This window comes from Pelophylax lessonae (assembly GCF_965119305.1).
Source record: "Pelophylax lessonae genome assembly, chromosome: 3".
NCBI classification, from domain to species: Eukaryota; Metazoa; Chordata; class Amphibia; order Anura; family Ranidae; genus Pelophylax; species Pelophylax lessonae.
In genome coordinates this window covers 117,736,031-117,760,744 of record NC_138770.1, presented here as the reverse complement: position 1 = coordinate 117,760,744, position 24,714 = coordinate 117,736,031, and the positions used below count along the sequence as shown (strand labels likewise).

Here is a 24,714-nt window from a genome sequence, read left to right as displayed (position 1 = left end):
CTCTCCGTATCTCCTCTCACCCTATCATCTTCATAACCCCTCCATATCGCCTCTCACCCCGTCATCTTCATAACCCCTCCGTATCGCCTCTCAGCCCTTCATCTTCATAATCCCTCTGTATCTCCTCTCACCCCGTCATCTTCATAACCCCTCCGTATCGCCTCTCACCCGTCATCTTCATAACCCCTCCGTATCGCCTCTCACCCCATCATCTTCATAACCCCTCCATATCGCCTCTCACCCCGTCATCTTCATAACCTCTGTATCTCCTCTCACCCCATCATCTTCATAACACCTCTGTATCTCCTCTCACCCCATCATCTTCATAACACCTCTGTATCTCCTCTCACCCCGTCATCTTCATAACCTCTCTGTATCTCCTCTCACCCCATCATCTTCATAACACCTCTGTATCTCCTCTCACCCCGTCATCTTCATAACCTCTCCGTATCTCCTCTCACCCTATCATCTTCATAACCCCTCCATATCGCCTCTCACCCCGTCATCTTCATAACCCCTCCGTATCGCCTCTCAGCCCTTCATCTTCATAACCCCTCCATATCGCCTCTCAGCCCTTCATCTTCATAACCCCTCTGTATCTCCTCTCACCCCATCATCTTCATAACACCTCTGTATCTCCTCTCACCCCGTCATCTTCATAACCTCTCCGTATCTCCTCTCACCCCGTCATCTTCATAACCCCTCCGTATCGCCTCTCAGCCCTTCATTTTCATAACCCCTCTGTATCTCCTCTCACCCCGTCATCTTCATAACCCCTCCGTATCGCCTCTCACCCCGTCATCTTCATAATCTCTCCATATCGCCTCTCACCCCGTCATCTTCATAACACCTCTGTATCTCCTCTCACCCCATCATCTTCATAACCTCTCCGTATCTCCTCTCACCCCGTCATCTTCATAACCTCTCCGTATCTCCTCTCACTCTGTCATCTTCATAACCCCTCCTTGTACACAGGCAGAGACATTATCAGCTCACAAGATTTCTGACATGATCATTGACATTTAGCATTAGCAGACCAAATAAGGGAGGAAATAAGAGAAGTGCGTTGTTTGGATTTGCATAGACTTTAACCTCCCTGGCGGTATGATTGTTTCCGATTTTAGGTGCTGAAAGCGGTACAATTATTTTGCTAGTAATTCTTAAGGACGAGCAGCCAAAACCAACTATTTACATATGATTTTTTTTTACTGTGCATTCTTCTTTATAACATCTCAGGAATGATAAAGTTTGAAACACAAAATCAAAAATTATAATATAATAAATAACTATAAATAAGTTAAAGAGTATATATATTTATATATGTATATATATATATATATATACGTATACGTATGTTATATATATATATATGTATATGTGTGTATATCTATATATAGATATATATATATATATATATGTGTGTATAGCTATATATATACACGTATATACAGTATATATATATATATATACACATAAAAAGTACAGTAAAACTGCAGGAAAGGGCACTGGGGGGCATACTAATATCATCTTTTTTTTTTTATTTTGCAATGAAATCAGTGTGCTTGTGTGTATAACTTTTCAAATTTGCCGCCGGTTCCACACCCCTGCGAGCGTCACGTCGCAGGAGACGGAAGCCGGGGCTCTACAGCATCGGGCGGAAGATCCGGCCGCCGTATGCCGAAGGGACACATCGCTGGATCCCAGTGACAAGGTGAGTAACCTCCTACAAGGATCCAGCGATGCTCCCTGGCGGTACCCCGAGTGTGGTTCGGGGTTACCGCTTATGGCAGTGAAATCCCACCCCGAGCCACACTCAGGAATAACGTCAGGGAGGTTAATCTACTTGTCATAGCATTGAAAGGATTCAAACAAGCTCATAGATGAAACCCATGGTCCCACAACAAACAAAAAAAAACATCAGGATTGCTGATGGGTCGCACAGAGGAGAGATCTGATGCCCTATCTCTCCTCTGTGCAGTGAACCTGGAAGCACTCTGTCCTGAACACTTTATTGTTCACAGATGTGAGAAGGCCGCATGTTGTGCCTGGATAAGAAACAGATCAATTGCTTTCTGTTCTTTCTATCTCTTAAATTAAAATACAGGGAAGACATTAGGAATCTAACATAAACCTGATATCTCCATAAAGAGGACCTGTCACCTGCATAATGCTATCATATAGGAGGCCCCCTTGTCATAGTAATACAGTCTAGTAAAAAAGTGTTTTAAAAAAAAAAAAAGTATTAAAATCTAAAAATGGAAACTAAAAAAACATTGTAAAAGTCCATTCCCTGCATATGCATGAATATATGAGAGGAATAATTCCATGACCATCCTTTATGGTTAACTCCAGTCTAGAGAGTAGTTAGTAGCTGTTTTGCATGTGCAAGCAATTTTGAGAGCTTACATACTGTATTTGGTATCTCTTTAATCAGCACAAAACACCATTTCTCTTTCGTTCATTAACGGACACAGCTCCTGATATTCATAACCATTGGGTTATACTGCTCCCTACAGGAGTAGGACACTAGGCAGAAAATAATTCTGGCTACACCCATGGGCAGTCCCAGGGGGTATACTCCCTCTCCCTGCTATAGGCACTCAGTTTTTTCTGCCTAGTCAGGAGTAAGGACCTATTTCCTTGCTGGGATCTTTGGTCCTGGCAAAAAAATTTTAGATAGAAATTTTTTTTTCTCCTGCATTTTTTCCTGTGAGATCTACAATCAACTGCCGGGCTGGATAATCTAGATCCAGTGGTCACCCCTGTCTGGCCAGCGAGCGAGTGCATGCAGACCTCAGCTCCGCGCTAGGTCGGCCACGACATAGCCTCACTGGCTGTCTCCCCTCTCCCCCTGGAGGGTTTTGGGGTGGTTGTGGGTGTCACGGAACCATGAACCAGACGTACAACAACAGATAAGTGAAAATAAGAAGGCTTTATTGAAAATCAAGCTGTAAAGCAAAAGTCCAAACGGATGGCGAAACCGAGGCAGAGTCCTTGCGAAGCCAGAGGTCAGGAACCAGGAGGGTAGTCAGACGAAGCTGGGATCAGGAACCAGCAGGGTAGTCAGACGAAGCCAGGATCAGGAACCAGCAGGGTAGTCAGACGAAGCCAGGATCAGGAACCAGCAGGGTAGTCAGACGAAGCCAGGATCAGGGACCAGAAGCAGCAGCAGTCTTAGAAGCATGTGAACACAGGAGGACCAAGCAAGGAACTGAAGCCACAGACCTCCTATATATATGAGCTAGGCATCCAGCTCCTCCCAGTGGGAAGGAGGAACCGCAGGGTGGGAGGCTACAAGAAACCCAGAAACCAAGATGGCCGCCAGCACATGTCAAACGAAGGAGAACAGCAAGAAGGTAAGACCATGACAGTACCTCCCCCTCAAGGGCCCCTCCTCCGCGGAGTAAAGAACGGTTTCTGAGGGAAGCGTGCGTGGAAGGCTCGGAGCAAGGCAGGAGCATGGACATCTAGGGAGGCTACCGGGTTTACCCTGCAAAGCACTCGGAAGGGACCAACAAAGCGAGGCGCCAGCTTGGGAGTGGGCACTCGAAGGTTGAGGTTGCGGGTGGACAACCATACACGGTCTCCGGCCTGGTAGGAAGGAGCAGGCGCTTGTCTGCGATCAGCCTGGAGTCTCTGTCGCTGCGCAGAGACCTCAAGGGACTTCTGGATCTGTACCCAAGAAGCACGTAGGACGGAAAGGTGATCCTCCACAGCCGGAATATCCTGGGGAGAGAATACCTCCGGTAACACGGCAGGTTGGAACCCATAATTGGCCATGAAGGGAGACGTCCCAGAGGAAGAGTTCACCGCCGTGTTCCTGGCAAACTCAGCCCAAGGCAGGAGGTCAACCCAATTGTCTTGGTGATCGGAGACATAGCAACGAAGGAATTGCTCCAAGGCCTGATTGGATCGTTCTGCGGCCCCATTGGACTGAGGGTGGTAGGCCGAGGAGAAGGAGAGATGAATCCCCAACTGGGAGCAAAAGGCGCGCCAGAACCTGGACACAAACTGACTCCCCCGATCCGACACAATCTCCTTGGGCAAACCGTGCAACCGGAAGACCTCCCTGGCAAAAATCGGGGCCAACTCCTGTGCAGAGGGTAACTTCTTGAGAGGAACACAGTGGCACATTTTGGAAAATCGATCCACAATCATGAGAATGACCGTATGGCCTCGGGATGCAGGGAGGTCCACAATGAAATCCATCCCCAGGTGTGACCATGGGCGCTCCCCGGTGGCTATGGGTTGCAGAAGGCCCAACGGAAGGTGCCGAGGGGACTTACTCTGGGCACAAACGGAGCATGCCGCTACATATGCGGCGATGTCGGAACGTAGGGAAGGCCACCAGAACAGACGTGAAACAGCCCAGGACAGCTGATTCTTTCCAGGATGCCCCGCAGTCTTGGAGTTATGGTAGGTTCGCAACAACCGAGTGCGCAACTCCTCAGGCACAAAACATCTGCCGTTGGGTCTCCCAGAGGGAGCACCAGATTGAGCCGCCAAAATCTGCTCACCCAGGGGAGAGGTCAGGCTGGTGCGAATGGCGGCCAGGATCTGATTCGGAGGTATGACCGAAGTCGGAATCGACTCCTCCCTGGACAGGTCGGAGTACTGCCGTGATAAGGCATCCGCCCTGATGTTCTTGGAACCGGGTAGGTAGGAGACCACGTAATTAAAACGTGACAAGAACAGAGCCCATCTGGCCTGACGTGGTGTCAATCTCTTGGCCTCAGAAAGGTAGGTCAGATTCTTGTGGTCCGTCAGGATGAGGACCGGAACCACCGAACCCTCGAGCAAGTGCCTCCATTCTTTAAGGGCCTGCACGATGGCCAATAACTCCCTGTCACCAATCTGATAGTTGCACTCCGCGGAGGACAGTTTCCGGGAGTAAAACCCACAAGGAAGCAGAGGACCCTCTGGTGTTCTACGCTGAGACAGAATGGCGCCTACTCCCGTCACAGACGCGTCCACCTCGAGGACAAAGGGCAACCCAGGGTTGGGATGCGACAGAATCGGAGCCGACACAAAGGCGGACTTTAGAGCCTCAAAAGCTCGGATGGCCTCGAGCGGCCAGACCTGGGAATTACTGCCCTTCCTGGTCAGATCCGTGCGTGGCTTGGCTAGCATGGAAAAGTCCCTGATGAACTTCCGATAATAATTGGCGAAGCCCAAAAAGCGCTGCAGGGAGCGAAGACCACTGGGCTGGGGCCACTGTAAGACAGCCGAAACCTTCTCAGGATCCATGGAGAACCCCTCAGCGGAAATGATGTAACCTAAGAAGGTTACCTGGGATCGGTGAAATTCGCATTTCTCAAGCTTACCGAACAGCTTGTTCTCTCGTAACCGTTGCAACACTCGTCTGACATCCAGAATGTGGGTCTCCATGGATTCAGAATATACCAAGATGTCATCCAAATAGACCACCACACACTGCTGCAACAGGTCACGGAAAACATCGTTAATGAATTCCTGAAAGACTGCGGGCGCATTGCACAACCCAAAGGGCATAACTAAGGATTCATAATGACCGGTCCTGGTGTTAAACGCGGTCTTCCACTCATCGCCCGCCTTGATCCTTACGAGGTTATATGCCGCCCTCAGGTCGAGTTTGGTAAAGACCGTGGCCCCTTTAAGGCGATCGAACAGCTCGGAAATCAAGGGTATCGGGTAAGCGTTCTTGATCGTGATGCGATTGAGACCCCTGTAATCGATGCAAGGCCTCAACTCACCGCCCTTCTTTTTCACAAAGAAAAATCCAGCCCCTGCCGGGGACGAGGATTTGCGAATGTGTCCGCGTGAAAGCGCCTCCTTCACGTACTCCTCCATGGCCTCATTCTCCGCTACCGACAGTGGATAGACCTTGCCACGAGGAGGAACGGCACCAGGTTGTAACTCGATGGCACAATCGTATGGGCGGTGCGGAGGTAGGGCAACCGCGCGCACCTTATCGAATACATCCCGGTACTCCTCGTATTCAGGAGGCAACAGAGAGTCCGAGGAAGTACACAGCAACTTGACAGGCCAATGGATGCAACTAGCCCCACACTGCGGTGACCACGAGAGGATCTCGGCCGATCTCCAATCGAAAGTCGGATTATGCTTCTGGAGCCAGGGGTACCCCAAGACCACCGAGTAGTGTGGAGACGAAATAACCTGGAAGCAGACCGACTCTCTGTGAACGGCACCAATGGCTATCCCCACTGGAAGGGTCTCATGAGTCACGTGTGGCGGCAGAAGGGGTCTGCCATCTATCGCCTCAAGAGCCAGTGGAGAACCTCGGGCCTGCAGAGGAATGGAATTGGCGGCAGCGAACACACTATCAATGAACAAACCACCAGCACCAGAGTCCACCAACGCCTGGGTCGTCACTGAGCCCCCGACCCAGGAGAGGACAACAGTGATCAGTGGTTTGTCAACACGGGAAACCGGGGACGAGGAGACTCCACCCAAGATCTGCCCCCGACAGGATCTCAGGTGCGAGCGTTTCCCGGACGGTTCGGACATGCCAACCGAAAATGCCCACCGAGACCACAGTACATGCATCGACCCTCACGTCTTCGGAGTACCCTCTCCCCCTCGGACAGGCGAGCAAAGCCCAGCTGCATGGGTTCACCCCCAGCCAAGTCATCCCCAGGAGGCGTGGGAGGAGAGGGAGGCACGGGTGGGACAGCAAAGGTAGGCGCCAATCTGTTAGGAGGCCTCCGCAGACTCTCCTTAAAGGAAGGTCTCTCCCTGAGTCTGGTGTCAATCAAAATCAAGAAAGAAATAAGAGACTCGAGCTCCACTGGTAGGTCCTTAGCTGCAACCTCATCCTTCAAGGCATCCGAGAGACCATGAGAGAAAGCAGCGACCAGAGCCTCATTATTCCAGCCCACCTCTGCTGCCAGGGTACGAAACTCAATGGCGTATTCAGCTACGGATCGTGAACCCTGTCTGATGGACATAAGGAGCTTTGCAGCAGAGGCAGCACGAGCCGGCACATCGAATACCCTCCGAAGAGAAGCAACAAAACCGGAAAACTCGGCAACCACCGGATTGTTGTTCTCCCATAAAGGGCTGGCCCAGGCCAAGGCCTTGTCCGAGAGCAGCGAAATTAAGAAGCCCACCTTTGATCTCTCAGTAGGAAAGGCATGTGGCAGCAACTCGAAATAAATGCCCACCTGGTTAAGGAAACCTCGGCACTGAGTTGGCTCTCCCCCAAAGCGCTGTGGAAGGGGGGCAGAACCGGTCATACCCCGAAACACCGCAGGCGCAACAACAGGTGTCGGGGTAGACTCTGGCGCAACAACCGGAGCGGCAGTAGGAGCGAGCCCAGGAGCGACAACCGACCCATCGGCAACGGGAGCGAAATGAGCCGTGCGTTCAAGCAGGGTTTGCAACGCCACGGCGAACCGACCCAACAGGTGATCCTGCTGATCAAGTCTGGCAACCAGCGTGGGTAGCGAGGATGGCCCTGTACCGTCAGAATTCATGGCTTGGTCCTAATGTCACGGAACCATGAACCAGACGTACAACAACAGATAAGTGAAAATAAGAAGGCTTTATTGAAAATCAAGCTGTAAAGCAAAAGTCCAAACGGATGGCGAAACCGAGGCAGAGTCCTTGCGAAGCCAGAGGTCAGGAACCAGGAGGGTAGTCAGACGAAGCTGGGATCAGGAAGCAGCAGGGTAGTCAGACGAAGCCAGGATCAGGAACCAGCAGGGTAGTCAGACGAAGCCAGGATCAGGAACCAGCAGGGTAGTCAGACGAAGCCAGGATCAGGGACCAGAAGCAGCAGCAGTCTTAGAAGCATGTGAACACAGGAGGACCAAGCAAGGAACTGAAGCCACAGACCTCCTATATATATATGAGCTAGGCATCCAGCTCCTCCCAGTGGGAAGGAGGAGCCGCAGGGTGGGAGGCTACAAGAAACCCAGAAACCAAGATGGCCGCCAGCACATGTCAAACGAAGGAGAACAGCAAGAAGGTAAGACCATGACAGTGGGCCCCTCCTTGGGACGGTCACACCTCCAGATTCCCCTCCTTCCCGCAGGTACCCCCGCTTGATACTTACTTCATCATGCCCCCCCCTCAATGCTGGGGCTATTTTGCTGGTCTGGCCACTTTCCTGGAATAGGGGCAGGGCGCTAACTGACAATGGGGGCCATGGGGGTGCGCCGCCAGTGATCGGAAGATCAATTGTGTGGAGGGGGGGTTGTATCTGGTGGGGGCTCCTGCCAGGGCCTCCCGTCCTGCCTGAATCTGTCCTTGAGGTCTAGTCTCCCTCCTGGGTTCCTGTAAGCCTTGTGGGGTTGCCATTTTGTTGTAGCCTGTGTGTTTCTATACATGCCGGCCATGTTTGTGTAGTCCAGTGGCCATTTTCTTGTGGTTAGCCATTGGAAATAGTGGTGGCCATGACAGTGGAGCACTGTGGGCGGTGATTTGGGGGTTGGGAGCCCCTCCTCATCCCCTGGCCCTCTCCCTCTCTACTGAAGAACAATCGGTGCTCTGTGGCTGCCAGAGCGGTGGGGGTTGTCCCTTAGTGTTTTACACTTTTTTGTGAGGTCCCCCTGCTGACACATGGAGACTTTGGAGCACATCTCCCCACCTGATCCCCTCTCTGATGCTGCGGGGCCCTCCGGGTCCCATCCATCCATTGATGCACTGACGGTGGTCCTGGAGTCCTTAGTGTCCGGGTGGAGGTGGCTTTCGGGTGACGGGCTAGCAAAAAGTGCCCACCGCCTTCCCCTGCCTCATCTGATTTCTCATCAGATCCTGAATCTGGACTCGGCCTTAGCCAGAGGTCTCCTACCTCTGGACAAACTCCAGAACCTGCAGGCTGTAATTTGTCTGCTGCTGTCCAGCAGATGGTAATCCCTCCGGACTTGCATGCGGGTGCTGGGCCTGAGGGTGTCTTACTTCGAGGGGGTTCCATTTGCACAGTTCCATACGAGGTCCCTGCAAGGGAGATTCTGGCCAAATGGGACAAGAATCCGCAGTCTCTGGACTATCAGATCCGGCTGAGCCGGGGAACGAAAGACTCCCTGATATGGTGGCTTTGTTCTTTAGCTGGGCACACCCTTCCTCCCCTTGTATTTGACAGTGGTCACCACGAATGCCAGCCTATCCGGCTGGGGGGGCATCCTCGGCAAAATTTCTGCTCAGGGGGTCTGGACACTGGAAGAGTCCAAACTACCGATCAATGTCTTGGTACTCCGAGCGATCAGACTGTGCCTGGAACATTGGACAGATCTTCAGGGATGTCCAGTGCGCATTAAATCACGCTCGTGGCTTATGTCAATCACCAGGGGGGCACAAGAAGTGTGCTGTCGGCTCAGGAGGTAGCCGGCACTATAAGGTGGGCAGAGCGGTTCGTTCCAGCCCTCTCCGCTATACACGTTCCCAGGGTGGAAAACTGGCAGGCGGATTACCTCAGTTGGCAGGTGTTGGACCAGGGGGAGTGGTCCCCTTATCCGGAGGTGTTTTATCAGTTGTGTCCCCAGTGGGGCATCTCTGAGGTGAATCTGTTGGCGTCCCAGCTCAACATAAAGGTGCAGAGGTTCGTGGCTCGGTCACGGGATCCTCTGGTGGATACTGCGGATGCGCTGGTGTCCCCATGGGGTCAGTATCGTCTATATTAGGCCATCCCTCCTCTCAAGCTTCTGCCAAGAATTCTATGCAAGATCGAGGCAGAAGGATTTCCGGTCATCTTAGTGGCCCCTGACTGGCCTCGCCGGGCCTGGTACATCGAACTGGTGCGGCTGGGCGCTGATTCTCCTTGGAATCTTCCTCTCAGGAAGGATCTGCTGTCTCAAAGATCAATCTTTCATCCTGCTTTACAGTCGCTGGCTTTGACAGCTTGGCCGTCCGTGTTTCCAACGCTGTTAAAAGCTAGGAAATCTGCTTCTAGGAAGATCTACCATCATACATAGAAAATGTACATTGCGTGGTGTGAGTCTCTTGGGGTTCATCCTCGCTCTTTTTTCGGTGGCTCTGATCTTGACCTTCCTTCAACGGGGGGTTAAGCAGAAACTGCCCATGAGTAATATCGAGGGTCAGGTGTCTGTCTTAGCGGTCTTCTTTCAACAGCCCTTGGCCACATACTCCTTGGTGCGTACTTTTCTTCAGGGAGTTAGGCACTTGACCCCTCCAGAGCGGTCTCTGTTGTCGCCTTGGAACCTCAATTTGGGGCTCTCAGTCCTCCAGAAGTCTCCTTTTGAGAATCTTTGGGAGATTCCCCCTGCTTATGCAGTCCCAGAAAGTGGCCTTTTTGGTGGCTTTCACCTCTGCGTGCAGGGTGCTGGAATTGGCGGCGTTACCCTGTCATTCACCTTACTTGGTGGTTCACAATGATAAGGTGGTTCTTCGCCGCTGTCCGTCGTTCCTTCTTCAGGTTTTCTCTGATTTTCATTTGAATGAAGACATTGTGTTGCCTTCCCTGTGTCCCAGGCCAAAACATCTGAAAGAAATTGCTTTGCATGCCCTGAATATGGTCCGGGCGATTATGGTGTACCTGGCAGCTACGGAGTCTTTTAGGAAATCAGACGCACTATTTGTGCTTACAAATGGGCCTCGGAAATGGTTGTCCGCTATCTCTGTGACCATTTCCAGATGGATCAGGCAGACGGTGATTTAGGCCTATTCCTTCAAGGGTCAGGTTCCTCCTTTCCCTGTCAAGGCACACTTTACTTGGGTGCTCAGTGCCTCCTGGGCCTTGCGTGATCAGGCGTCAGGGACTCAGGTTTGCTAGGCGGCCACCTGGTCGTCGTGCACACTTTCACAAAGTTCTATAAAGTGGATGCTTCCTTTGGCCACAAGATTTTGCAGGCTGCTGTTTGGAGGACCTGGTCCTTTTTGAGGGTGTATTATTTTTTCAGGTGGGCTCCAGTTTTGGTTGAGCTCCTGTTTACCTGGTTGGCTATAGTTTAGTTTTGGTAATATCTTTTTTGCTGTTCCCACTCCTGCTTTGGGAAGTCCCAATGGTTAAGAAGATCAGGAGCTGTATCCATCAATGAACGAAAGAGAAAATGGGATTTTTGACTTACCGTAAAATCCATTTCTCTGATGTTCAGTGACGGACACAGCACCCACCCCTCTGTGGAATTGTAATTCTTCTGACACTGCTTGTAACAAAACTGAATACCTATAGCAGAGAGGGAGTATACCCCCCAGGACTGCCCATATGCGTAGCTAGACTTTTTTTCTGCTTAGTTAATACTCCTGTAGGGGGAAGTATAACCCAATGATTAAGAAGATCAGGAGCTGTGTCCGTCAATGAACATCAGAGAAAAGGATTTAGCAGTAAGTCAAAAATCCCATTTTTTTTTATACGTATCTCTTCTAGTGGTCATGTGACTGCTGTCTGCCTTTCTTTTCTCCCTGGGGGATCCTTGGGTTGATGCTTCTTCATTGCTGTAAGGATGACAGTCCTGCTCGCTGCTGGAGCCGCTGTCAGTTGTTACTAGTCTCCAACCCTTGCTGCCTGCAATATGTAGTCATTAGAGGACAAGGAGAGCACATTGTACATACGCATGATGTGTATTAGATTGGTAAGAAATATGGGATGCCGGGCTGACGGTGCTGGAAGGGAGAGCTATGCAGCCAGAGCAATGCCATGTGCAGCAAGAAAAAGGATTGAACTGGCAGCATCACTAGGTGTTTTATATGTAATAAAAAGTGTTAAAAAAAAATAAAATATAGGCAATTGAAGTGATCTGTTTTTGATCTTTTGGGTTTACAGACTTGTTAGTGTTTTTATTAACGTATACAAAGGTGTGTTCAGACTGCTATAAAGTCTTCAAATCATGTCCTAGTTCTCTTTGCACAATATTAAATCGGGTTCCCCAGTGAGGCACAGAGCTAGTTCACAGTGACATTTAAAAATTCCCTCACCGCTCTTTGGAAACAGAAATGAAAGTTATTTTTAGCAAGAAGCAATATGTGTAAAAGCCATTCGCCCATCTTGACAGGGTCAGCGATCATTGCTTATTCAGTTCCACATTATAATGCGTGTCTTTCAGGCAGTGACAGCTGCATAGCTGTTAAATCATAAAAGATGCGTGTCTGCATGTCTCTTCCCTGGTGCTCCATCTCGTGTTCCAATCAAGTTCCTGCAGTTTATAACCATGTGCAGACCTACTTTGGATGTTTGCATCCTCATACAGAGCCATGCAAATAAATACATGTAAAAGACAAGTGCAGATCATATCTTTCCCAGCAGGTTAGAATGCACTGCACTTTACCCTGAGGAAGCCACTGATGGGGCAGAACATATTGGAGAGCATTAGCAACATATATATTTTAATAATAAGTAAGAGCAATACTCCAATACCTATTCTTCCAGGTGCTTTATTCAGCTGTTAACAATATACAGTGCCTTGCGAAAGTATTCGGCCCCCTTGAACTTTGCGACCTTTTGCCAAATTTCAGGCTTCAAACATAAATATATAAAACTGTAATTTTTTGTGAAGAATCAACAACAAGTGGGACACAATCATGAAGTGGAACGAAATTTATTGGATATTTAAAACTTTTTTAACAAATAAAAAAATGAAACATTGGGGAGTGCAGAATTATTCAGCCCCTTTACTTTCAGTGCAGCAAACTCTCTCCAGAAGTTCAGTGAGGATCTCTGAATGATCCAATGTTGACCTAAATGACTAATGATGATAAATAGAATCCACCTGTGTGTAATCGAGTCTCCATATTAATGCACCTGCACTGTGATAGTCTCAGAGGTCCGTTTAAAGCGCAGAGAGCAGCATCATGAAGAACAAGGAACACACCAGGCAGGTCCGAGATACTGTTGTGGAGAAGTTTAAAGCCGGATTTGGATACAAAAAGATTTCCCAAGCTTTAAACATCCCAAGGAGCACTGTGCAAGCGATAATATTGAAATGGAAGGAGTATCAGACCACTGCAAATCTATGAAGACCTGGCCGTCCCTCTAAATTTTCAGCTTATACAAGGAGAAGACTGATCAGAGATGCAGCCAAGAGGCCCATGATCACTCTGGATGAACTGCAGAGATCTACAGCTGAGGTGGGAGACTCTGTCCATAGGACAACAATCAGTCGTATACTGCACAAATCTGGCCTTTATGGAAGAGTGGCAAGAAGAAAGCCATTTCTTAAAGATATCCATAAAAAGTGTCGTTTAAAGTTTGCCACAAGCCACCTGGGAGACACACCAAACATGTGGAAGAAGGTGCTCTGGTCAGATGAAACCAAAATCAAACTTTTTGGCAACAATGCAAAACGTTATGTTTGGCGTAAAAGCAACACAGCTCATCACCCTGAACACACCATCCCCTCTGTCAAACATGGTGGTGGCAGAATCATGGTTTGGGCCTGCTTTTCTTCAGCAGGGACAGGGAAGATGGTTAAAATTGATGGGAAGATGGATGGAGCCAAATACAGGACCATTCTGGAAGAAAACCTGATGGAGTCTGCAAAAGACCTGAGAATGGGACGGAGATTTGTCTTCCAACAAGACAATGATCCAAAACATAAAGCAAAATCTACAATGGAATGGTTCACAAATAAACATATCCAGGTGTTAGAATGGCCAAGTCAAAGTCCAGACCTGAATCCAATCGAGAATCTGTGGAAAGAACTGAAAACTGCTGTTCACTAACGCTCTCCATCCAACTTCACTGAGCTCGAGCTGTTTTGCAAGGAGGAATGGGCAAAAAATTCAGTCTCTCGATGTGCAAAACTGATAGAGACATACCCCAAGCGAATTACAGCTGTAATCGCAGCAAAAGGTGGCGCTACAAAGTATTAACTTAAGGGGGCTGAATAATTTTGCACGCCCAATTTTTCAGTTTTTTATTTGTTAAAAAAGTTTGAAATATCCAATAAATTTCGTTCCACTTCATGATTGTGTCCCACTTGTTGTTGACTCTTCACAAAAAAATTACAGTTTTATATCTTTATGTTTGAAGCCTGAAATGTGGCAAAAGGTTGCAAAGTTCAAGGGGGCCGAATACTTTCGCAAGACACTGTAGCTGCATCCATAGTGTCCCCACCTAGGGGCCACCCCTCCTTAATGCATTTCACTAGAATTGGCTTCATTGCAAGGTTGCATCCTTATCTGTATGTGGGACAAATTAAATATTTTGCTAAATTTTGGAGGCCAAAACAAATTCCCCATCAGAGTCCCTGCTTACACCAGGGTCCTCATCAAAATCCCCCCTTCATCAGAAGACCATAGGTCACCTCTGCTGACCTTAAAGTGGTTCTAAAAGCAGAAGGTTTTTTTATCCTAAGGCATTCTATGCAATAAAGTGTTACCAAACCGAAAAGCTACATTCACTATATCAGGTCTCCCACAGTACACATGGAAATACAATTATTTTAGTAAATATAAACTGATATACATACCTTTTCTGATTAGCAGTATAAAGCAGCCTTGTGACTTGTATCAGTACCTAGTAAAGCTTGCAGTAGTAGTTTTCATTCTCTCCTGATCCTCTGCCTGGACATGTCTGGATAGCGCTGATTGGCCCTGTGCTGATCAAATGCATTCTTCCAAGAAAACAAATAAACTCTCTAGCAATACACACAAAACTGAGCATGTGCAGCCCATCCCCAGGCTCTGTAAATATCAGATTATTTTTTGGAGACAGTGAAAGAAGAGGAGGATCAGAGAGACAAAATCAAACAACCTTTATACACAATGCAAATGATTAATCCCTTAGGTGAGTATAATAAGCATGCCTTACTGCATATACAGATTTTACGGTTGTGGGTTTAGTAACACTTTAATATTAAAAAAAAACCTTCTGGTTGCAGCAGTCCCCCTCAGCCCCCTCGATACTTTCCTGAGCCCCATCTCGAATCAGTGATGTTGCACAAAAGGCTTGGTAACTCTCCCTCCTGATTGGCTGAGACACAGAAGGGGGCACCATTGGCTCCGGCTGCTGTCAGTCAAAGTCAGTGAGCCAATAAGGAGAGAAAGGAGGTGGGGCTGAAAAGCGGCTCCATGTCTGAATGGACACACAGAGGCTTGGCTCGGTTGCCCCCATAGCAAGCTGCTTGCTGGGGGGGTAGGAGTGAGGGGCCAGAAGCGCTGACGAGGGACCTGAGAAGAGGAGGATTGGGGCTGCTATGTGCCAAATCACTGCACAGAGCAGGTAAAATAACATGTTTGTTATTTTTAAACATAAAAATCAGAGACTTTAGTATTACTTTAACCTTCAGTCAGTACACATTGAGAATAAGCCTTTTTTATTGCTGTATTGTAAACATCCCTTGTGACAGTAATAGGCAGTGATAGATACTTTTTATGGAGGAATCTGGGGTATTAAAGACCCCAAACCTCTCCTCTGCACTGAAAAGCATTCAAAACACCAAGTTTGGCTGTGATGTCATAACATCGCTTCTGGGTTACTATTTCGGAGGCCCGATCAGAGCCGATTCCAGCTTTGCTTGGGTTTTTGGCCAGCTGGGGGATGTGCCAGCTGGTCTCTCGGGCCCTCGTGCCAGCTGGTTGCTGGGACAGGAGACCTAGGCGGGAAGAGGGGGGGAACCATCCCCTCAAGCTGCTTTTAACCACATCCCGCCCGCCCTATAGCAGAATGACGGCGGGAATGTGGCTGCATTATCCTGACCGGACATCATATGACGGCGGCAGGATAATGCGCTCTGCGCGCCCCCCGGGGGCGCGCAGAGCGGCGATCGGTGATGCGAAGTGTCACACTGACTCCCTGCATCTCCGATCTGACGTAGGCTCTTTACCATGTGACCAGCCGTGTCCAGGAAGAGCCGTTGATCGGCTTTCCTCAGTACGTGCCTGACAGGCACGAGTAAAGGAGCGCCGATCGGCGGCTCCTCTGACGGGGGGGGGGGTCGGCACTGGTAATCTGATCATTGATTACCACTGCAGACCCTCCGGGGGGGTGCCACTAGAACCAGCAGGGATGCCCACCCATGACCCCAGGGATGCCCACCCATGACCCCAGGGATGCCCACTATGGCCACCAGGGATGGCAATTAGGGCTCAGGGAGACCCCATTGCCCTCCCCATCAGTGCTGCCCACCAGTGCCCATCATCCCTATCTATCAGTGCCGCCCACCAGTGCCCATTATTGCCCACCAGTGCCGCAAATCAGTGCCCATCAGTGCCGCCTATCAGTGCCCATCAGTGCCGCCTAGCAGTGCCCATCAGTGCCACCTATCAGTGCCCATCAATGCCTCCTATCAGTGCCCAGCAGTGCCGCCTATCAGTGCCCACCAATGCTGCATATCAGTGCTACCTATCAGTGCCACATATCAGTGCCTATCAGTGCCGCCTATTAGTGCCGCCTATCAGTGCCACCCCATCAGTGCCTCCTCATCAGTGCCTGTCAGTGCAGTCTCATCAGTGCAGGAAAAAACGTATTTATTTACAAAATTGTATAACATAAACATAAAACTTTTTTTTTTTTCAAACTTTTCTGTCTTTTTTTTATTTGTTTAGCAAAAAAGAAAAAACCTTGCGTTGATCAAATACCACCAAAAGAAAGCTCTATTTGTGGGGGGGAAATTACATAAATTTGGTTTAGGTACAGTGTTGCATGACCGCGCAATTGTCATTCAAAATGCAACAGCGCTAAAAGCTGGAAATTGGCCTGGGCAGGAGGGGGGGGGGAGTGCCCAGTATTGAAGTGGTTAATAACAACCGAACGGCTGATTAGTCACATTGGTTGTCATTGTCCATCGGCTCTAAAAAACGGTAGCAGGGTAATGCCTGTAGCTGCAGGCATCACTCCGGCACATATCTGTCCTATCGGTAAGTTTGTGACCAATACTTCAAAAAAAGTGAATATGGGCCCCACCAATAAATGGTCGATCCCTAGTTTCAACTCATAAAAACTCTTCATCAGGATGTAAACAATAAATCTGAAATATAGATATGAATGCAGTAAATTCCAGTAATATTCACAAAGAAGAAGGCACAGACCAATCACTATATTAATGATAATTCACTTGCAAAAGCCAATGATGCATGAAAAGAATGAGTGCCCCAGGTGGATTTTGATATAATGCAAGAGATGCCAAACCCAGCCACAACAACACATATGGAAGATTAACATCTAATCAAAAAGAACATTTGGAGGTTGAATATTAAATACAAATTTTGATTATATATTAATATCCAACCCCCAAATGTTCTTTTTCATTAGATTTTTATATTCCCTGTGTGTTGTGGTGGCTGAGTTTGGCATCTCTTGCATCAAACCAAAATCCACCTGTGGCTTCTGTGGACATGCACTCATTCTTTACATGCATCCTTGGTTTATATAAGTGAATTCTCATTTATATAGTGATTGGTCTGTGCCTTCTTCTTTGTGTATATTACTGGAACTCATGTATGTCTATTTTCCAGATTTATTGTTCATCTTCTGATGAAGACTCTTTGAGTTGAAACGCGTTTAGGTTCAATACCTTTGACAAATTATCATTGAAGACAACCTTACATGATGGAATCCAGATATGAGCTGTGCCTTTGATGTATTATTTTATTTAATAAAGAAATATATTTTTACTTTTTATGGTTCTGGTGCTTATACATTATTCATGTACTGAACATTGCACTAAGGATGGGGTACACCCATACATATAATTTGGTCGGGTGAGAGCAATAAGAGCATACGTAATTGGAGAGTTCCTGTAAATAGGTTTTTAAGGAACAGAAAAAGATAATTATAATGAGAAGACTGAGGAAATTGTTGATGAATGATATGGATAAATAGTAAGTGTCAAGCAATGGATCTGCTCAGCTCTTGAAAAGAGCCTGAAATCAACCTAAGTATACAAATATGAATCTTGTCTAGTAGTTACGAAAAGTGGGGAAGTGAAACTTGTCACATTCCTTGTGACAGAAAGTGACATAATAGCCCCTCGATGGACAAAAATGTAATAGTCATTGCAAGTTACATAGTTTGTGCAAATATTCATGGAGAAAAGAAATTCACCTAATGGGCAAATATTCATGGAAAAAAGAAATTCACCTAATGGGCATATCTTAGAGTTGAGTGATAAGGTACTTAAAAAAACCTCTTCTTTATGGTGAAAATAAAAATAAGGTAATATCCACGAAAAACACATAACCTATTCTACATTAAAAATATTTCACTCCAGGCAGACAAGACAAACTTTGACATGTCATGTTGGTGGACTCACCTCCTTGGGGAATATTTTGGAGCTATAACACAAGAAAACTCACTCACAACATTTAAAGGCTCAATTCACAAAGCTTGCACATTATGATAAGAGTTCATTATTTTAAAATATTACAGTTAATTTGAGTCCAATGAGATTTGAAATTTGTTGTCACATGGCTTAAAGTAGATTTTTATGCTTGTGTAAAGCTTTGTGAATTGAACCTAGAAGAAAGGGCTCAAAATGTCAAGTCCTGAGTTACTAGCCAGGCCTTAAGAGTTACTTGTCACCAGTTTCCCCACCCATCCCCTACCCTGCCCCGCCCCTAATTCCACCACTAAATATGCCCTCTTAAATTATCTCATGAAATGACACTGTTAAATATTTTATGCAGAATTAGGTTACAAAAATAAATATTAACAACAACAACAACTTTATCAGTACCCATCCGTGAAGCCTCATTAGTGCCCATTAATGCAGCCTATCAGTGCCCATTAGTGTAGCCCATCAGTGCAGCATATTATTGCCTATCAGTGCAGCCTTATCAGTGCAGTCTCATCAGGGCCCATCAGTGCAGCTTGATCAGTGCAGTATATCGGTGCAGTCTCATTAGTACCCATCAGTGCAGCCTCATCAGTGCCCATCAATGGAGTCTCATCAGTGCTCATCAATGCAGCCTATCGGTGCCTATCAGTGCAGCCTCATCAGTGCCCATCAATGCAGCCTATCAGTACCTATCAGTACAGCCTGATCAAGGCCCATCAATGCAGCCTATCAGTGCCCAAAAATGCAGGCTGCCAGTGCCCATCAATGCAGTCTACCTGTGCCCATCAGCACAGCCTATCAGTGCCCATCAATATAGCCTCATGGGAGCCGATTCTCCTCCCAGCGTTCAGCCAGGAAACTGTAGGGAAGGTGGAGAGGAAGAGGAGAGCTGGCCAGATCACACAGAGAGGGGATCTCCGCTGTCACATTTCCCAGCATTGGACCAGTGTGCTGTCTATCATAGGAGCCGGTCCAGAAGGCGGGAATTTGTTTGACAGCAGAGATCCCCTCTCTGCGTGATTCGGCCAGCTCTCCTCTTTCTCTCCTCTCTCTTCCTCACAGTTTCCTGGCCGATCGCAGACATGGCATGCGAGCAGGCGAGTGGAAATTTTGGGGGCTGCTATAAGGTGTAATATGCATTTCTGATTGCCCTAGAAGTGACGTTTTCCAATAAATTATAGGGTGGTGGGAACAGAATCCAATCAGGGCGCATGTGTGTATTAAATTATTTTTTAATGATCTTCCTGATTATGAGGATGAGAAGAAGAGGTATAAATGACAGTAATACACACGCAAGAAATACATAAGGCATAGAAACACTAAGAGGTCTATGTATAAAAAAATTTGCCATGCAAATGTCTCCTGGGTTTTCACAGCTTTCAGGAAAAAGGGCCATAAATTGCCTGTTTTTGTTTATTTCATATGATGGTCAGCTCCATCTCGTGCCCATAATGAAATATTTTTTCTGAAATACCTCAATCAAGAAAATACTTAATAAAAGAGGAACTTCAGTCCAAATTTAGTTTGTAAAACAAAAATATCAGCAGTATCCAAATGTAGCATTTTTTTATAGTCAGGGGCTTATTTTCTATTAAATACTGTGTTTTCATGTACAATTTACATTTAAACACTGCATACTTGTGCCGACAGCCATTTACAATAAGGGCAGCTGAGGCCAGCACCCAACTACTTTGTGGATATTGTGCAGCTTCCTACTCAGCATGCACATCAAAATGTTGCACCTGCATAGTACTGACACAGCGCTGCAAACCAATTTTATAATTTCCTGCTACAAAATCATGTAATATCATAGAATAAGATGCTCGAAGACTCTGGGGATTGCTAATGCCCAGGAGTCAACATGAGAGGCTTATGATGCCATTCGCCTAGGTGGAAGCAGAGGGGAACTAAAAAAAAAAAGGTACTTAGAAAAATAGTTCTATACAAACATGAAATAGGAGTGCTTGAGCATTCCAATGAGAGTTAGAATAAAAAAAAAAAAACAGGATGAAGATCCTTTTTAAGGCACTGCCTTGCTAAAGAAGATGAGGGTAAAGGTGTTGGACTGGCCAAGCATGTCTCCAGACCTAAACCCTATTGAGCATCTGTGGGGAATCCTCAAACAGAAGATGGAGGAGCACAAGGTCTCTAGCATCCACCAGCTCAGTGATGTCGTCAGGGAGGAGTGGAAGAGGACTCCATTGGCAACCTGTGAAGCTCTGGTGAACTCCATGCCCAAGAGGGTAGTGCTGGAAAATAATGGTGGCCAAACAAAATATTGACACTTTGGGCCCAATTAGGACATTTTCATTTAGGGGTGTACTCACTTTTGTTGCCAGGAGTTTAGACATTAATGGCTGTGTGTTGAGTTATTTTGAGGGGACAGCAAATTTACACTGTTATACAAGCTGTACACTCACTACTTTACATTGTAGCAAAGTGTCATTTCTTCAGTGTTGTCACAAGAAAAGATATATTACAATTTTTACATAAATGTGAGGGGTGTACTCACTTTTGTGAGATACTGTACATTATTAATAGGTGTATGATACATTTTTGGTGACTTCTGTATAAAATCTACCAGGAATTACTTTCATAAAATTAGTTGAACTTTTGGACCTCTTGCAAATAATGGAGAGTGAGCTTGGAAGCCCTGTCCTTGTTCCAAAAAGTAAAAGAAAAGTAGATTTTTATGCAACTTATATACCTAAAATAGGACAACAATTTTGTCCTCTAAATCAGATCGTTGTAATGCATATCTCTTGCCGCTTTATCTTTCTGAGATTATATTTTCATACTTGTAGTTGATGTGTACAGCATAAAAGTAATTTATCGTCTATATTTACTGACACGTACTCACTTTCTGCTCCCGAAAGTGGCAGCTTTATAAATGAGGGTGCTATTTTTAAATGGTAATATAGAAGATTTTACAACCCCCTCCTTCCCTGTGTTTATTTTCATCACAGTTTTCTCATAATCCAGTGTCTCGCTGCTGCTGACACAGACTCTATGTCATTCCTAGAATGCCTCCGATTGAAGCTGTACATGTTTGTGGACACTGGGGCATTTCATAGTTAGGACTTTCCTCTTTTCTGACAAGCTTTTAGGGAAGTGGGGCTGCAAAGTGATCCATTTTGTCCATCTTGTTCTCTAATGCTTGTCTTTGAGTTTACTTTTATTCTCTGTTGGAAGTGGTTAGTTTTTGCTTTCCACCATTAAGATATTTCAGAGCAACCAAAATGGTTGAATTTTTTTGGAACCCTAGGCTACCCTCTGGGGTTGCTAGGGTGTTCTTTGAGAAGTAGAAGTGATTGGCTTCTGGCCTCAACACTAACCTCATTTGGTAGAGGCAGGCACGTGGGTACCAGAGGACTACGTCCTCTTATCTCACAGGTAGGTAATCTCTGATGCCAATGATCTTTTTAGCTGTCTGTAAAGGAATATATTTTTCCCACTGACCCCCCAATGTGACTGTAACTTCTTAAATTTCCATGAAAGTAACTTTGATCATCAATGTAAGAATTACTGACCACCAGTTTAAGGGAGAACTTCTACACTGACCACCAGTGTAAGGGAATACAGTAAACCCCCGCTCCATCGCGGTTCAGTTTTTGCGGTCCCGGTAATTTGCGTTTTTTTTTTTGTAATGTTATTTTACTATATAAATCATTAAAAATGAAATATTTTTGTGTTTTCCATAGCTCTTGCTATGTCTCTCGGTATCTTTTATGTGTTTAAATGAGTTTCTATTGTTTTAAAAGTGTGTTTAAAGACCTTAAAAATAATGCTTTTACACGTACAGTGACAGTAAAAAAAAAACATGCCTACAATGCATTTTAATAGGGTTTTTCTATTTCGCGGATTTTCACTTTTCGCAGCTGGGTCCGGAACGTAACCCCTGCAATGGAGGGGGGTTTACTGTAACTTTACATTTACCACCAGTGTAAGGGAGAACAGTTAGGCTGACCACCATTGTAAGAGAGAACTTTTACGCTGACTAGCAGTATAAGGAAATACCTGTAAAAGGAATTTCCACCAGTGTAAAGCTGGGTACACATTATTCGTTTTTTTTTTTTTTTTTCGTTCAACCCCGCAGTCAGGGCCACTGTACTAACCATGCAAGGTTAGTTCAGACATCTCCCCCCCTGGGGTTTTTGTGTTCTGGCAGGGGGACGCCAGATGTAAACAAACCGCCTGTAGATCAGATTGGACTGGAGTTCGGCGGATGTAAATGTACACATGTGCGTTTACATCTACCGCTCGATAGAGGAAAATGGAGGGTCGGATTGGGTCCGCCTGTCAGTTTTTCAGTTCCGCTTCTGCGAAAGGGGCCTAAGACATATCTGAAATTATTCAGCGTTCCAAAAAATAGTTCACTAAAAGATGCTTTTGAGTTTTGATCTGCAGTTGACTTTCCCATAGATGTCTATGGGGATCAACTGTAAAGACATGGCCAGCAAACAGAAGATTACAGCCGCAGGCTTGAAACATTTCTGGGGTGGGTGATTTTTTTTATTGTCAGGGGGGCTAAGAAGGATAGATAGATTTTAAAAAATATATCTTTAAGGAACAGTACATATTGTGATTTTCCTTGTCAGCTGACCCCAAAGAGCATCTGTTGTTTTCAGCTGACGAAGTGTAAGGAATAGTAGTAAAGCAAATCAATGTACAGCACTGCTAATCACTAAGCATGGCTTTTATGTGAAATGATCAAATTTGACTGTCCCTATTGTACATGTATAATTTTAATTTTTAAACTTTAGGTTTAAGCATGAACAATACAGTCTATTGACATTGTATAGATCAAAACCTTTATTTCCTTTGTGCCTCCAGATGAGCTTGGGCCAGCGAGCAAAACTGACCTGCACACCTGACGTTGCATATGGAGCCACGGGGCATCCAGGAGTCATACCCCCCAACGCTACTCTGATCTTCGATGTGGAGCTGCTGAAGATTGAATGAACATGTAGCGAGGCTGGCTGTCAAAAGATCTCCAAAACCATCATCCTCCTCTTCCTTTCAACTGACACTACCCTCACTGCTGCAGAAGTCAGTATGATTGAGAAGGACTGCTTCAGCAGTGGGGTGACCAGTTTTCTCATTAATCCCTCAGCACTGCCAGAGAAGACTGCAGTGGCTTACAACCCAGTCTTCTCTGACAGCAAAAGGGGACATCATAACAGGACTGCTTCTAAGTGATTCTCAGTCAACCTATGTAGGTCACGTCTCTTTTCTTAATAACACTGAGCAGTTTAAGTGTACCTGTCATGCCTTCATAGAGGAAGTAGCCATTTTGTGGCTTAGTAATGTCACGAGTGAAATTCTAAGCTTGAATGTCCATTCAAGACATAAAATAGCTGCTTTTGTTGGGCAAAGACGATAGCTGCACTTAAATACCAAAAGTCTGAATTATTTATACATCATAAGCTCATGCAAGCTTGTTTTAATAAGACAGTACCAAAATGCAAAGACTGAATAGCAGTTAATGGCAATTGGTCTGCTTTGTTGTAATGCACTGCCACGCAGTCATTGCGGTTTACACTGCCTTAATAAATAAGCCTGGTAGACTGAAAGCACCAAATACTACATTTAGGGGATTGGTTTTCATAGATCCCAGACTTAAAATCATGTAGTTCCTGCCAGCCAACATACATTCCACACATTACCAGTATACAAATGAGCTTAAAGACCTAAAAGAGACAGGCCCTAGGTTTCTGATAGACCATTGACTTTTCTTACTGGCCATTCACAGACCAGTTAAGTTAAATTGCCTATTATTTCAGCACAAAATCACAGAGCTTGTGATCACTTATGAATGTATCTAAAATCTGGCCTGTTCCTGGCCATAAGAACTGAAAGCTTTACAATTAGACCTTGTACATACTGCCTGTAGCAAATGGAGTTGCCTTCATTTACTTCAGCTCTTTAAAGTGTTCTGACCATAATATGCACTAGATATGAATTTTAAAGGGTCAGTTATCCAAAAACGATGCCTCTGTTTAGAGGAGATGTTGATGTTTGAGGGTCATATTATAATTTTGTTGTACTTCAGAATCACCTGTCTGCTGCCATCATTATGAGAAAGGCTGTACTCTTCCCATTTCATGGTTGTTTTATTCTTTTACATGAAACATACTGCCACAGGAACCTCAAGACTCCCTTGTACAGTGGGAGTGAGACCTGCCAACAGATCTAGAATCTCAGAGAGATGCATGAAAACGGTGTCTGTGTTAGTCCACCGCCATCCACCAATAATTGGGTGGAGGGATGATTTGGAAAAGGTAAGGACACCAACTTAAGCTGCGAGAGTGCATTAACAAAGAGTCAGTGAATGAGGTTGCACCTTATGGTCAGGATGCTATAAATGGCATGCCAAATAGGCAACACTGTCTGTTGCCGCTTCAAGCAGTGTGTATTGAGCCTTTTAAGTAGTCCTGTTCCTGGCAACTTACAGAGGCAGTTTCAGAACACCAGGATGACATACATTGCTCATTTAGGTGGTAACTTTTTTTTCTTTGTTTTTGAGTTTACTCTCATGCCC

At 46.2% G+C, this 24,714-nt stretch overlaps 1 protein-coding gene across 1 annotated transcript in view; it reads left to right on the top strand.

Annotated features, from left to right (window-relative positions):
- FKBP1B (FKBP prolyl isomerase 1B) overlaps positions 1-24,145 on the top strand; it is a 142,051-nt gene extending 117,906 nt beyond the window's left edge. Inside the window, exon 4 of the mRNA XM_082251759.1 lies at positions 23,007-24,145. Coding sequence (XP_082107885.1) covers positions 23,007-23,135 — 129 coding nt within the window. The 3' untranslated portion in view covers positions 23,136-24,145. The remainder of the gene's footprint in view (positions 1-23,006) is intronic.
- Positions 24,146-24,714: the final 569 nt, after the last annotated feature.